The sequence below is a fragment of the Bubalus kerabau genome, chromosome 4 (genome assembly GCF_029407905.1).
Source record: "Bubalus kerabau isolate K-KA32 ecotype Philippines breed swamp buffalo chromosome 4, PCC_UOA_SB_1v2, whole genome shotgun sequence".
In the NCBI taxonomy this organism is placed as follows: Eukaryota; Metazoa; Chordata; class Mammalia; order Artiodactyla; family Bovidae; genus Bubalus; species Bubalus kerabau.
Window position 1 is genome coordinate 23,730,870 of NC_073627.1, and position 13,908 is coordinate 23,744,777.

The 13,908-nt window shown below is 40.6% G+C and overlaps 1 protein-coding gene across 6 annotated transcripts in view; it reads right to left on the reverse strand.

Moving 5' to 3' along the window:
* WIPF2 (WAS/WASL interacting protein family member 2) overlaps positions 1-13,908 on the reverse strand; it is a 37,539-nt gene that overhangs the window by 16,581 nt on the left and 7,050 nt on the right. For 3 of the 6 annotated variants that reach the window (XM_055575943.1, XM_055575945.1, XM_055575948.1), the window contains exons 2-3: positions 11,111-11,234; positions 1,108-1,239 (exon numbers count right to left, since the gene is read on the reverse strand). In XM_055575943.1, the coding sequence (XP_055431918.1) occupies positions 1,108-1,170 (63 nt within the window). In that variant the 5' untranslated portion in view covers positions 1,171-1,239; positions 11,111-11,234. Of the gene's footprint in view, positions 1-1,107; positions 1,240-9,135; positions 9,190-11,110; positions 11,235-13,908 lie in introns of all 6 variants that reach the window. The other 3 variants (XM_055575946.1, XM_055575947.1, XM_055575944.1) reach the window with 2 other exon arrangements.

The following is a 13,908-nucleotide window of genomic DNA, read 5'->3' on the forward strand; positions in this document are numbered from 1 at the left end:
CTGAGGGCACAGGTTCAATCCCTGAGCAAGGAACTAAGATCCCACAAGTCAAGTGGTACAGCCAAAAACAATAAAAAATGTTTTTAAAAAATGAAAATTAAAAAGTATAGAGAAAATTAAAGTATAGAGTAAAACTATGTGGCTTTTTGAAATTGTAGTCAGCCAAGTCTCTGACACATAGTAAGCCCCCAGTGAAAAGGCTATGAGGGAATGACTAAGAACAATGCAGCGCAGTAACCTAAAGGCTACAAGGATACAAGGATTAACTGTGGATCTTTGAACTCTACTCTATCAAGAGCAGTTCTGCTTTTACCTACTTTACTTATTGGTCTTCCACATAAAATTTCAACTGAAAAGGGAATCCAGGGCTTCCCTGGTGGCTCAGTAGCAAAGAATCTGCCTGCCAAGGCAGGAGACATGGGTTCAATCCCTGATCCAGGGAGATCCCACATGCCTCTAAGCAACGAAGCCTGGGCGCCATAATCATCGTGCCAGTGCTCTAGAGCCCAAGAGTCACAACCACTGAGCTCACGTGCAGCAACTACTGAGCCCTCACGCCTAGAGACCATGCTCCCCCAGAGAAGCCACCTCAATGAGAAGCCCGAGCACCGCAATTAGAGAGACCCTGCTCACCACAACTAGAGAAAAGCCCCCACAGCAATGAAGAGCCAGCACAGCCAAAAATAAATAAGGTTTTAAAAGGGGATTCATACATATTCTCAAACAAAATGTCTAAAACCCAAAACTTAGAAGAAAAAAAAAACACAAGTTGGCAGGCCCGAGTTCTAGTCCTAGTACTGAAACAAACTAGCTAGGTAAGTCTCTTTTGGGGCACAGAGAAAGGACACACCAACCTTTATGTCACAAATAGTTTAACAGGGAAGAGACACTGGTGCCACCTACTCAAAGCTCCACTTAGACTGAACCAGGATAGGAAAGCCAAGACAAGCCATTATGGTCCTAAGAGGACTTCTCAGGAATCAGAACTAATTGAGGAAGACAGACTTTATTTATTCAGTCTCCATCTTCCCACACCGTATGTCTTACACCAGGAAGCCCTAAGTATGCATTCAGGTTTCGAGATAGCCGAGTAGAAGGACGACCTACCTGATGAAAAGTGGGAGGAGGAGGAGGACCGGGGGGTGGTGGAGGAGGAGGAGGAATTGGCATCCTTGCCCTGCGTGCAGTTGGCACTGCTCTCTCTCCGTTTTAATCTGCAGCTTTAGGTCACTCATATACCTGCAAGTGAAGCAGAAATAAATTCAAGAGAACAACTCTGCCCTGAGAGACACTGAGTACCAGAAGAACCAGAGGCCCGGGCACGACACCAGAGAAACTAGGCACTCATCTCCTAGGCGCACCATGATCCAGTCCTGGGCTCGGTAAATCTTCTCCGTAAAAGGCCAGTTAAAAACAATACTTTAGGCTCTGTAAACTGTCTATGGTCTCTGTTGCACATTATTCTTTTATTTTGCTTTGACAGCCTTTTACATTACTAAACTTCATTTTTAACTGCGGTTTTAGGTTCACAGCAAAAGAGCAGAAAGTATTGAGTTCCCTTAAAACCTCTGTCCCCCCAACCAAACACACAGTACCCCACTATCTGCATCCTGCTGTGCTACATTTGTTATAACTGATGAACCTGAAGTTTGCTAAAAATTCTTTTATGCTCTGCCTATTCATCCCTCCCTGCCCCCGTCCTTTGAACCCCTGGCAACCACTGAGCTTTTTAATGTCTCCATAGTTTTGCCTTTTCCAGAACTGTCACACTGTTGGAATCATACAGCATGTACCTTTCTCAGATTGGCTTCTTTCACTTGATAATATGCATTTCAGTTTCCTCCATGTCTTTTCATGGCTTAATAACTCATTTCTTTTTAGCGCTGGGTAACATTCCACTATCCAGATGTACCACAGTTTGTTTTATCCATTCACCTCCTAAAGGACATCTGAGTTGCTTCCAAGTCTTAGAGCAATTATGAATAATGCTGATATAAACATCCTTGTGCAGGCTTTTGTGAGGACTTAAGTTTTTGACTCATTTGGGTAAATATCAAGGAGTATGACTGATGGATCATATGGTAAGAGTATGTTTTGTAATAAACTGCCAAAATATCTTCCGCAGTGGCTGTATCAATGTGCAATTCTCACAAGCAACGGTAAGAGTTCCTACTGTTCCATATCCTTGCGAGAATTCTGAATTTTGGTCATTCTAATAGGTGTGCAGTCCTGTTGTTCTAATTTGCAATTCCCAAGTGACACGTGATGTTGGAATCTTCTCAAATGCTGACTTGCCATCTATATTTCTTCTTTGATGACATGCCTGTTCAGGTCTTTTGCCCACTTTTTAATTGGGTTGTTTTCTTATTGTTGAGTTTTAAGAGTTCTTTATACATTTTAGCTAATGGTCTTTTATCAGCTGTACTTTTTGCAAATATATTCTCTTATTCCATGGCTTTTTTCATTCTCTTGATCTTTGCATTTTGAAAATGTAAAAAAATGTTCTTAGTCATTGTGCCATACAAAACAGATCATGGACCAGATCTGACTCATGGGTCAAAGTTTACTGACCCCTGATATAGTCATATGACTGGAATCTGATAAGGGCATAAATACTATGTACAAATTTAACCCATCATCAGTGGCTGAACACTTAAAACTCAGAAACTATATGGCTGTCTCCCTGTTAAGAGTTTGTAAGTGTTCCTCATTTCACAAATGAGACTAAAGCCAGGGGACTCTTACCCTAAGACACTGAAGTAGGGGGCAAAGCCAAAACCAAAACTCAAGAACAATACCTCCAAAAAGTCACCCCAAGGAAATCCCACTTCTTGAACCCCTAAAAGTCAAAAGTCAAATAACTGCAGAGGTTTCGTTCTAAACTCTTTATAGGAGTGAACAAAATCTTTCTGTGAATAAAGATCACTTAAAAACTTCTCTCAATGCCCGGAGAATGATAAAACAGCAAATATTTCAGTTTCTATAAAACCAAGAACATTTGTAGGTAAGTAAAATTTGATTAAAAACATTACTGTGAATGTCTTCAAAATCCCAACTCCTCCCAGTGTAATGCCTCTAAAGGTTGTCTGCCCAACAGAACTTTTTGCTCCAACCACAAAAACCTGGACACTACTCTGGCTGGGTGGCTCCCACGGGGAGTAGTGTCTGAATTCACTTCAAAGAACAAGCAGCTGACTCTCCTCTAAGGGAACTACCTTCTCATTTCTGGTTTCAAAACTAAGTCTAGTTTTCCTTTCCCAGGAATCTAACACACTAGGCTTGAGAAACTGGTCAAAATAGTAAATGCTCATAAGCAGAACATCTATCACAGAGTGTGGGGGGTGTTAAAATGAAAGAAACATATGGAGAAGAAGAAATAAACTTTCTTCTATTCAATTCTCTGGGATCACTATGACCATTCCACTCAGGTCTCCATAGCTGGCATATAGCCAACAGCCTAACAATAGGGAAAATTATAGTCCATTCAGAAACAAACATTGTCAACTAATTCCAGTCACCTCAGTTTCTGCCTTTTCTGGGGTTCCCGTTTTACCTACTTTGGCCATTGCCACGGCTGAAACTGTCTTCTAGAATGACCTGGAAAAGAGGTTCAGACAAGTCCCTAATTCTTCCCAGACCCACAAGCTGATCCAACCTACGTGCTACGAAATAAGAAATAACCTGAAGGGAACCTTAAATCTGATAGTGAGTGTCACTTATTAGGCAAAGCAGTAATTCTCTAGCAAGGCAAACCTTTTTTTAAAGTCACCCACTGCAAAAGACCACTAATACATTACACAGTTAAAGATACCTTTTTAAAATAGGCTCAATTCAAACTCCAATTTCAAAATAGATCCCTCAAAAAAATCACTTTTGGGAGTTCCCTGATGGCCTAGTGGTTAGGATTCTGGGCTTTCACTGCCATGACCCGGGTTCGATCTCTGGTCAGGAAACTGAGGTCCTGCAAGGCGTGGAGTGTGTGTGTGTGCGCACACACTTTGATCAAGTGATTGTCTTTAGTGCTGACTACCAGCAGTGGCGCTCAGCCTCCCTGCTGCCTTCACAAAGACTGCAAGCATGTCACTCTCCTGTCAGGGACACGGAGTACACAGTGATGCCCTGTACAGTAAAGTATTCTCACTCCCATTTTACAGGTGAGAACTCGGAAGTTCGAGGAGCAGGAGTCTGTCTACACACTACGGTAAGAGGCAGACCAACTGAGCTAGGGGCAACCCCCATGATCACTCAGGAGGAAACTGCAGAGTAAGGACTCAAACTCAGGTCTCCTCGTCCCTTTCTACCTCACTCATCACTATGAAACAAATCTTGACTGCAAGCTGGCTGGGTTTAGCAATTTTCCATTATTTTTCCTAAATAAAAATTTAACTCACTCGAAATTCCTATCTTAGTGATAGAATACAACCAGATCTCTACATTTTCCCAGACCAGACCAATTTATACAAATTTAAATTAACCCAACTTTCCTTTCCCTGAAGATTCCCTAAAGAAGTGTTATTCAAACCAATTCAAGATGGATACTACAAGCACGAACCCAATGCAGAGGGTCTGCTTTGAGAAGTGCTTTCAGTTAAGAACAAATGAAGCAAAAACAATTCATAAAGCTTTATAACAGAAAGACAAACTTTAGTGATTAACGTTTAATCAGAGGACAAATCCAGGCCTTCTGGAATCACTGCCTATTGCATTTTTAAGAATCTAACACTCGTGAAGTTAAACAAAAAAGAAAAAAAGTTCATCACAGAATTAAGTCTTTCCTTTCTGATCTATTAAATTCAAACTACAAACTTCACCATCTCTGTTTTTCAGAGTCCTTGATTTTCAGAAAAATTCTCATTCCTTTCTTAATCCCTTCCATCTTAAAAACCATGATAAAATAAGCTTTATACATCCTCAGGAGTCAGTTTCTTTGAAATAAAGAGCAGAGAGCATTATTTTAAGTCTTCTTAATGTCAACTTTATCTCAGAATTCAGAGATAAGTCTCTATAAAACTCAAGCAATACACTTTTTAAAAAGTGCTTTCTTCTACTCCTCAAAAGACAAAACTTATTTTTCTATCCAATTTTCAAATATTCATACATTTTAGGAGCAGGAACCCTCCTGAGGACAAAGACAATGATGCTGCCTTTTAATTTGATAAATGAAGAATCCAATTTAGCTGCTTTTTTCATATATTTAAAATGATCTAAGGATATTGTAGTTACCACTATAATTTGAGGCCTTTATTCAAATGGTATTCTACTGTTCTAAAACTGAGGTTTCGTTTACAAGTTATTTTAAAAAGAAAAAATAATTTTTAAAAATCTAAATCTTAATGCCATCCACTTTCATGCTGAGAGACCTCAAGTAACAGTACTTTCCTTTGATCTCAACTTTGATTACACAGTATATTACAGTTTTTGTACCAAAGTACCGAAAAAAATTCCACAGGGGGAGAAAAAAATGACCCTGAACATTTTTTAAGTAGGCTATCTCCCTCAGGAAAGACTCAAGGGCCTTAGTTTCACCTTACAAGACTCAGTCATATGGATAGGAATTTAAGATGTTAACAAGAAAAATTATTATTATTATTTTTTTTGGCCACACTGCACAGCATGTAGAATCTTCACTCCCTGACCAGGGACTGACACTGTGCCCTCTTCACTGGAAGCACAAAGTCTTAAGCACTGGATCATGGGGAAGTCCCTGTCTCACCCTTCTTAAACACGTGTTTGATTCTTTAATATCCTATTAAGGGCTCCCCTGCTGGCTCTGTGGTAAAGAATCTGCCTGCCAATGCAGGGGACACAGGTTCGATCTCTGGTCCAGGAAGATCCCATGTGCCATGGAGCAACTAAGCCACCCACAACAAAGAATTATCCAGTCTAGAAATGTGAAAAATGCTGAGACTGATACACTCTGTTTCAGTGGCTTAACAAGACAATTTTTTACAATCTTGGACTTTACATTCTAGAGGAAGAAAACAAGGAAACAAATATAATCTCATATATCAGTGATAAAAAGAATGGAAAAATGAGAATCATAAAGGGGAGAGTAGGAGCAGGGGACAGTGTTGTTAGATGTGGAGGGGCAGGGGCTGGGGGCCTGGCTCTCAGAAGCCTCTCCATGAGCAGCCAAGCCCTAGGAACATCTGAGGAAAGCATCTTCCAAAAAGAATTAACAAACATCAAGGAGATGGAAGTAAGTTTGATGTGTTAGAGAACTGAACGCCAAGGTAACTAGAACAGGGTGAAAAGAATGGAAAGAGATGAAACCTGAGGTTTTTATAAGCCATGCTCCATAGCCTCCAATTAAAAATAAATAAATAAGAAGCCATCCTCCCAGTCCAATAGTAGTATCCTTCTCTGGACTTCCCTAGTGTACAATGGATGGGACTCTACCTGCCAATGCGAGGGACACAAGTTCAATCCCTGATCTGGGAAGATCCCACATGCCACGGGGCAACTAAGCCCATGAGCCACAACTACCAAGCCCACGCACCTCGAGCCTGTGCTCCACAACAAGAGAAGCCACCGCAAGGAAAAGCTCACACACCACAACTAGAGAGTAACTTCTGCTCACCGCAACCAGAGAAAGCAATGAAGACCTAGCTCAACCAAAACAAATAAAAAGTAGTATCCTCCTCCATCCAATATGCCTATTATACCAAAGAAGTCTAAACAAACCAATAGCTTCATATCCAAAGTAAACAAGTTCCACCAGTTATCTCATGCATTATCCCCACAGACTGTACCTCACCTCTCTTTGGCCTGAGCACAGCTAGGGACCTAGGTACTAACCAGAAGCCTTGCAGGGTTAAAAGTTCCCTGCTGGGAATTTGCTTACCCGTCCACCTACCCTTCAACCTTGCACCTGAAAAGCAGCAGTCTAGGGAAGCGTGAGCTCATCACCACAGTGGCACAAAGGCATCCAGTTCCCAAGCCACAGAACCCCACATGGGAGAAGAGCCAGGAGCTCTCTGAGAGGATTCACATACCACTGCCAGAGACTAACAGCAGGAGTCAAACAGGTTCCTCTAATTACGCAAGAACTGACATCAGCAGAAAACTATGAACATGCCTCCATGTGTTCTATGACAGAATACCGTAGAGTTTCCACTAAAGCAATTTTGGTTTCTCTAAAACACAAGGAAACAGACTAGAGTAACTTTCTTGTTCTACGTCTTTTACCACCCTCCCCTCCTCCGAAAGCTTTATATAATCTAAAAGTAATCTACAGCCCTCTTCTCTCAGGGAAAAAGGTGCTCCCTCTCCCTGGAAATTCAATTCAGTCAAACCTCTGGTGAAACAGATTTCTATCATGTATGGCCATGGAAGTAATTAAAATTCCAAAGTTACTCCATGAAGGATAAAAAAAATCATCTTTCCAATGACAGGCATTTTCCATCGAGGAAATTTAACTATGCAGCAAACCTGATTGATACAACAAGTAATTAAAAAAAAAAACCTCTTTACTTCCATGATTTTTCACTGTTACAAGCAGCACACAATCCTGGAAGAAAAAAGGATGGCGGCAGAAGTGTGCGTGCACGCGCGCGTGTGTTTAGTCACCTAGTCGTGTCCAAGTCTTTGCGACTCCATGGGCTATAGCCTGCCAGGCTCCTCTGTCCACAGGATTTTTCAGGCAAGAATACTGGATGGGTTGCCATTTTCTCATCCAGGGGATCTTTCCAACTCAGGGATCAAACCCGTGTCTCCTGTGTCTCCTGCATTTTGGACAGATTCTTCACCCACTGAGCCACCAGGAAGGCAGAAGAAAAATACATAACTTTATGATGATAATCTTTCAAATATAATTTTTCTAATAAGAATAAAATTATATATCCCAGAATTCAGCTTTTCCCCCTAGTAAGACTCTTTCCTCTTGTCCCAAGTTATTTTTCAAAAGCCTGAAAAACATAAACTCAGAAGCCTACATATGCATAGACTACTTGATGTGGCAAATACCAGGTTCCAAAGGTTATATATGATTCCCAAATACAGGGCAACACGGCAACCAAGTCCTCTCATCTAAAAGGACCACAAATCAATGAGAAGTCTACTCTTGTGTTCAATTAAATAACCAGTTGTGAAGAATGGCTTCATTAAAAAGATGGCTGCTGCTAAGTCGCTTCAGTCGTGTCCGACTCTGTGCGACCCCATAGACGGCAGCTCACTAGGCTCCTCTGTCCCTGGGATTCTCCAGGCAAGAACACTGGAGTGGGTTGCCATTTCCTTCTCCATTGTAAGGCCTAAAGATCTAGAACACAAAAAGAAGAGAATGTGCCCTCTCATACTGTCAAAATTAAAAACAAACTTCAAATCACAGTACTTTAACATCTCTGAAAATGACACTGCATAAATAAATCTAAGGCAGATAACTACTAAATTTGTTTTTAAAGCCTGAGTCAATTTTCCATTTCAAACAACAACAACAACAAAAACCGGATTCCTGGATTTGGACAGTGAAATGATGCAGAGCAGCTCAATGCTCATAACTAATGTTTCCTCCCCACCCACACATCCCAGGAACCGGAGGGTTTAGAAATGGTGGCTAAAAAAAATGCAGTCACACAAGGCCAAAGTTATTACCATTTGCCAGTATTTAACTTACAGAAGAGAGGAGTTAATCAGATGAAGGACACATTCTAATTTAGAAATCCAGACCAAAGCTAGACAGACTAAAACACAGCCAGAATACAAAAGCAACTCAGGATAGCAATAAATGGTTCAGAAGGTCCTTCTAAAACAGAGCTTCCAAACTTGCCTGAAGAAAAAACACATCCTAGGGCATGTTTAATAATCACACACACAAAGATTTCTGGGCCCTAATCCAGACCTACTAACATCAGGAAAAAAAATTTTAAGGCATAAATTTTTAAAAAAAGAGAAAATGGGAAACGAGACAACAACATAAAGAGAGGTATCAACAAAATTTTGGAAGCTGGACAGCAGATGCACTAGTGATAAATAACTTCACAGAAAGGAAAAAACCAAATGCCTGCAGTGGAAAGAAGCAAGCAGATTTCTACCACAGAATCTCAGAAAAGGCTCAGAAACTGGAGGCATCCAGTATGTCTGGAGAAAGGGGTGTAGGAGGGGCTGAAAGAGAACGGGCTGCAAGTCTGTGTAACGTACCTGTGGCTAACTCATGCTGATGTGTGGAGGGGCCAACACAATATTGTAGAGCAGCTGTCCTCCAATTAAAAAAAAAGAAAAAGAAAGCAAAGACAAAAAGTCTGTGTAAGAAATAAGATTCTTTTATCCCCTCTGTCCCCGCCCCTACACTGCCTGGCAGGAGATGAGAGAAGCTGAACCAAAGGGTCTCTGAACCAAGGGACCAGTGATAGCTAAGGGCAGCTGAGCCATACTGAGAACAAACGGGATCAAGCAAGCCTAACTTGTCCTCAATAATGAGACCTCTCCCCATCCCCGGCTCTCTCCTCCCACTCCGTTCCCAAAACACCTGCTGCTGGGCTAATACTCTCCAGGCAGAAGACCGGAGCGGTCCTCTCTGAGCAAAGTGACCAATGCCAATTCACCCTAAAATGGTGCCCGCCACTTGATGAGCCAGGGATCTGCACTCAGCTTTTTAGTGCCTCATCCTTAAAAATGAACAGATAGCCAAGAATTATTAGACGTTTCAAGAAAACCTCTCACATGAAAGACAGGAAGCAAAGTAAATAAGCAAAACAGAATTCCTGACAACAGGCAAAAATATTTATACATAGAATTCTGAGATATGTATACCTCTGGCTGACTCATGTTGATGTATGGCAGACACCAACACAACATTGTAAAGCAATCATCCTCCAATTAAAAATAAAGTTTTAAAAATTTGGAGAAAATTTCTTGGAAACTAAAAAAAATTGATGGTAAATATTTAAAATACAAGAGCTGGAAGAAAAAACTAAGGCTGTCTGAAAACTGAATGAGGGAAAAACATTCACAAGGGAAAAAAATTGAGGGCTAGTCTAGGAGTTTCACCATCTGGATAACATGGGTTCTGAGAAATAGGGAGGAGAGAAATAATTATCAGAGAGAGAATACATTATAAGAGATGATAATACAGGAAAACTTGACAGATGGAAAGGGTGTAAGTGTTAAGTCGCTCAGTCAGGTCTGACTCTGCGACCCACAGACTATGGCCTGCCAGGCTCCTCTGTCCATGCAATTCTCCAGATAAGAATGCTGGAGTCGGTTGCCATTCCCTTCTCCAGGGGATCATCCCAGAGACTCCAGGGATCGAACCCAGGTTTCCCACACTGCAAGTAGATTCTTTACCATCTGAGCCACCAGGGAAGTAAATGGAAATAAGCTGCAGACTGAAATGGCCCACTGAATTTCAAGCATGATGAATTTTTTTTCCCCCTGGCCATACTGTACAGCTTGTGGGATCTTATTAGTTCCCCAACCAGGCATCAAACCTGGGCCCCCACTAGCAGAAACATGGAGTCCTAACCACTGGACCACCAAGCATGATGAATTCTAATATCCACCCCAAGGCACATCACTGCATTTCAGAATACCAAGGATAAGGACAAGACCCTAAATGGGACTAGTCTGGTGGTCCAGAGGTTAAGAATCCACCCTCCAATGCAGGAGGCAGGTAAAGACAAGACCCTAGAATCTTTCAGAGGAAAAAACAGATCCTATACAAAGAATCTAGAATTGAATAGCATCAAATTTCATAATATTATTACTGAAAGTTAGAAAACCACAAAGCAAGGTTTAAAATTTCCAAAGAAATATGATCCCCAACAAAGTATTTTATATCTAGTCAAACTATCAACCAGCATGAAGGTAGAAAAGAGATGATTCAGACAGGCAAACCCTCAAAAAGTGCACCCATCCTATAGATCTTTCTCATAAAGTCTCTGGAAGAGACTCCACTAACGTGTTTAAATGTGCTGAGAAGAGATACTTCCATCCAAGGTTAGGGATGAATTAACGACTGATACTTAGTAAATCAAGGAAAAAAAGGAAATAAGACAGGAAAAAAAGGCAAATATAATACTTAAGGGAAAATATATATATATATATAAAGAAGGAAATATAGTACACAATCATTATATTGGATGCTACTTTTTTCTCTTCTTTTGATAACACTCACCTCTACTCCCTTCTGGACTCACAGGAGAGTGGGGAGGCTGGAGGTCTGGGAACTACTTTTCCTAGAATCCCCTGTCACTGGGTTGTGGTTTAAATCCCACCAACACATAGCATTCACTCAAGATCTAGAAGATAGAAGGAAGGTAGATGCCATTATTGATCTTCCAGGAACAATGAGCAGGTGTGTAGCCTCTGACAGATGACAGACATGTGGTTTGCAGCAGTTTTCAATATTCTGTAAATTGGCTGCTTTGGTGTTTAAGGCAATCAGGATTATTAATGACTGCAGTTTCTTTCAAGCCCTGCAAGTGGCTTTCCCTGACCTATGCTCCCCTGGCCTTTCATGATTTGATAATCTGTGAAATACCAAGAATGGTTGGTTTTTCTACTTGAATCATGATATATAATGCTTCCCTGGTGGCTCAGACGGTAAAGCGTCTGCCTGCAATGCGGGAGACCTGGGTTCGATTCCTGGGTGGGGAAGATCTCCTGGAAAAGGAAATGGCAATCCACTCCAGCACTCTTGCCTGGAAAATCCCAGGGACGGAAGAGCCTGATAGGCTACAGTGATATATAATCATGATATATAATACCAAAACATATAGAATATTGATTTAATCAAGATAGTGAGATATATATATATATATAATGCAGAGAGCAGGAAGGGTTGTGCATGAATAGCAGCATAAGAATGCAAAACTCAAGTGTCCACAGCAGAAACTCAATAGATAATATCTACGAATGGAAAAATCAAGACATAACAGTGTAAGAATACTATGTAGAAACATGAATATACATCACAAAAAATATTACAAGTATTATTAAATTATTAAAAATATTAAAAGCATTCCGAGTATAAGTAAGGAGAAATGGAGCAGCTCTTAAGTACTATGAGACTTACAGTACTATTTGACTCTTTATATATTCTTACTATTTTCATTTTAAATTTAACTACTAAAACCAAAAAATCTAACACTGTACAACAAAACCAAGCTTCAGACTACCAAAATTTCCCAAGAAAGGTCAACATTGGATCTGCTACCAATGCAGTTAAAGAAAGTAGAAAACCCCAAACAAACCAAAATAACTCATGTCTCAGGCTCAAATGCAATGAAGCAGGCTGCCTAATGTGACCTGAATTTGTGCCACCGCCTGGGTGTAACCAAACAAGGTTCACCACCCAGCGCTCACACCATCACAAGTCAAATAGTGCGGAACTTCCAGGCCACTGTAAGAACGAATAAGCAAAATTTAATTGCAAAGGTAAGCACAAAAATAGAGGGATAAATCTTAAAACCAATTACTTAGCCCCCTTTTCAGGTCTTGTTCTCCATTTAATACAACTAACTGAAAAACAAAAATAACCAACATCTGCTATCAAAATATCTTTACAAGTTCTAAGAAACTGTTAATGAAATTAAAAGATTTAGCAGGTAGGCTGAAATCTAGTCACGGATGACAAAAACCAGCTCTTCTCACTCGAGGCTGGCCATCTCACAGGACTAGCACTTGGCTTCTATGTGCATTCCATCATTTGCACAGCACAAATATAAAAGTAGAAAACATACAGAGAACAGTCAGAGGAAGGAAAATCAGTGATGACAGTCTCTATTAAGAAAAGGCCTGAAAGAAAATTTAAGCAGATGCTCCATAAAACGTTGATCCAGACTTCACATGGAGAGAAGTGTCATGCCTCATTTCAAAGATAATATATTAAGTCCCAACTCACCACAGAAAGTCTATTAACAAAGCTGTGACTTTCACTGCAGAAGAGTTTCTTCTCTCACTCTAATACCCTTAAGCCATCAGATACACAGATGCTCCTTGCTGAAATGCTAGAAAAATCTGCACATTTTCATTCTGAGATCACTAGTGATGGTCTGCAAAATCAGGAGTCTACTTTGAAGTATGAAAACAGGGCAAGCTGATCCAATTACACAAGTAAGTACTAAATCAAAACAGGACCATCTGGGCTTTGAGGAAGAGTACTGTGATTCCTGAACAAAAGTCAATATAAAATATACTGCAGATACAGCAGATAAAAATGGCTTCATATATTCAGAGTTATAATGGCCCTGAGCTACTGATCCATCTGCATGTCCAGTAAGATGTATGCACCATGTTAAGACATATGGCCTAGATGACAAATTACTTTCAGTAGTTCACAAGAAGAACATCTGTGTTCTCTCTCCAGCCCATGAGGCTTACCAAAAAAACAGTCAATAATCCCCAGAGGTGAAGAGGTTTTTGTTTCTTAAATAACCAGGTCTGGTAAACTAACAAGCCCATCATCCCCCATGATCTAAGAACAGCACCCCAACAATCTCCAAACCAGTTCTCAAGAGCCCCACATTTTAAGTTCTAATCCAGCCACAAGAGTTTAATGGGCAGGATCTAAAAGAAATCAAGACTAAAAGAACAGGCTTTATCCAGGAAATTTTTCTGGAAACATGTTCTGCTGTACAGAATTCCTGTTCTTTATGATACTGATGATTCAGCATCAACAGTGGTAAACTATTCCCATGGAGAGAACTGACAGGAAGAAATCTCTATTGGAAAGGTTGAACTTAAAATGAACTACGCCATTTACCTGTATTTTTTAAGAACTCACACTCTCTGAAGTCTTGCCTCCCATCTCTCTGCTTCTCACTCCCTAAGGTCCAGACACACCGGGACTCCCTTCAGCTCTCCACATAGCCACGTTCTTTCCCTCCTCAGGACCTTCACCTTTGCCATTTCCTCCCCTCATCCTTCAGGTTTCAGCCTTAAAAGTCAATTCCTCAGGGACCTTCCCTAACC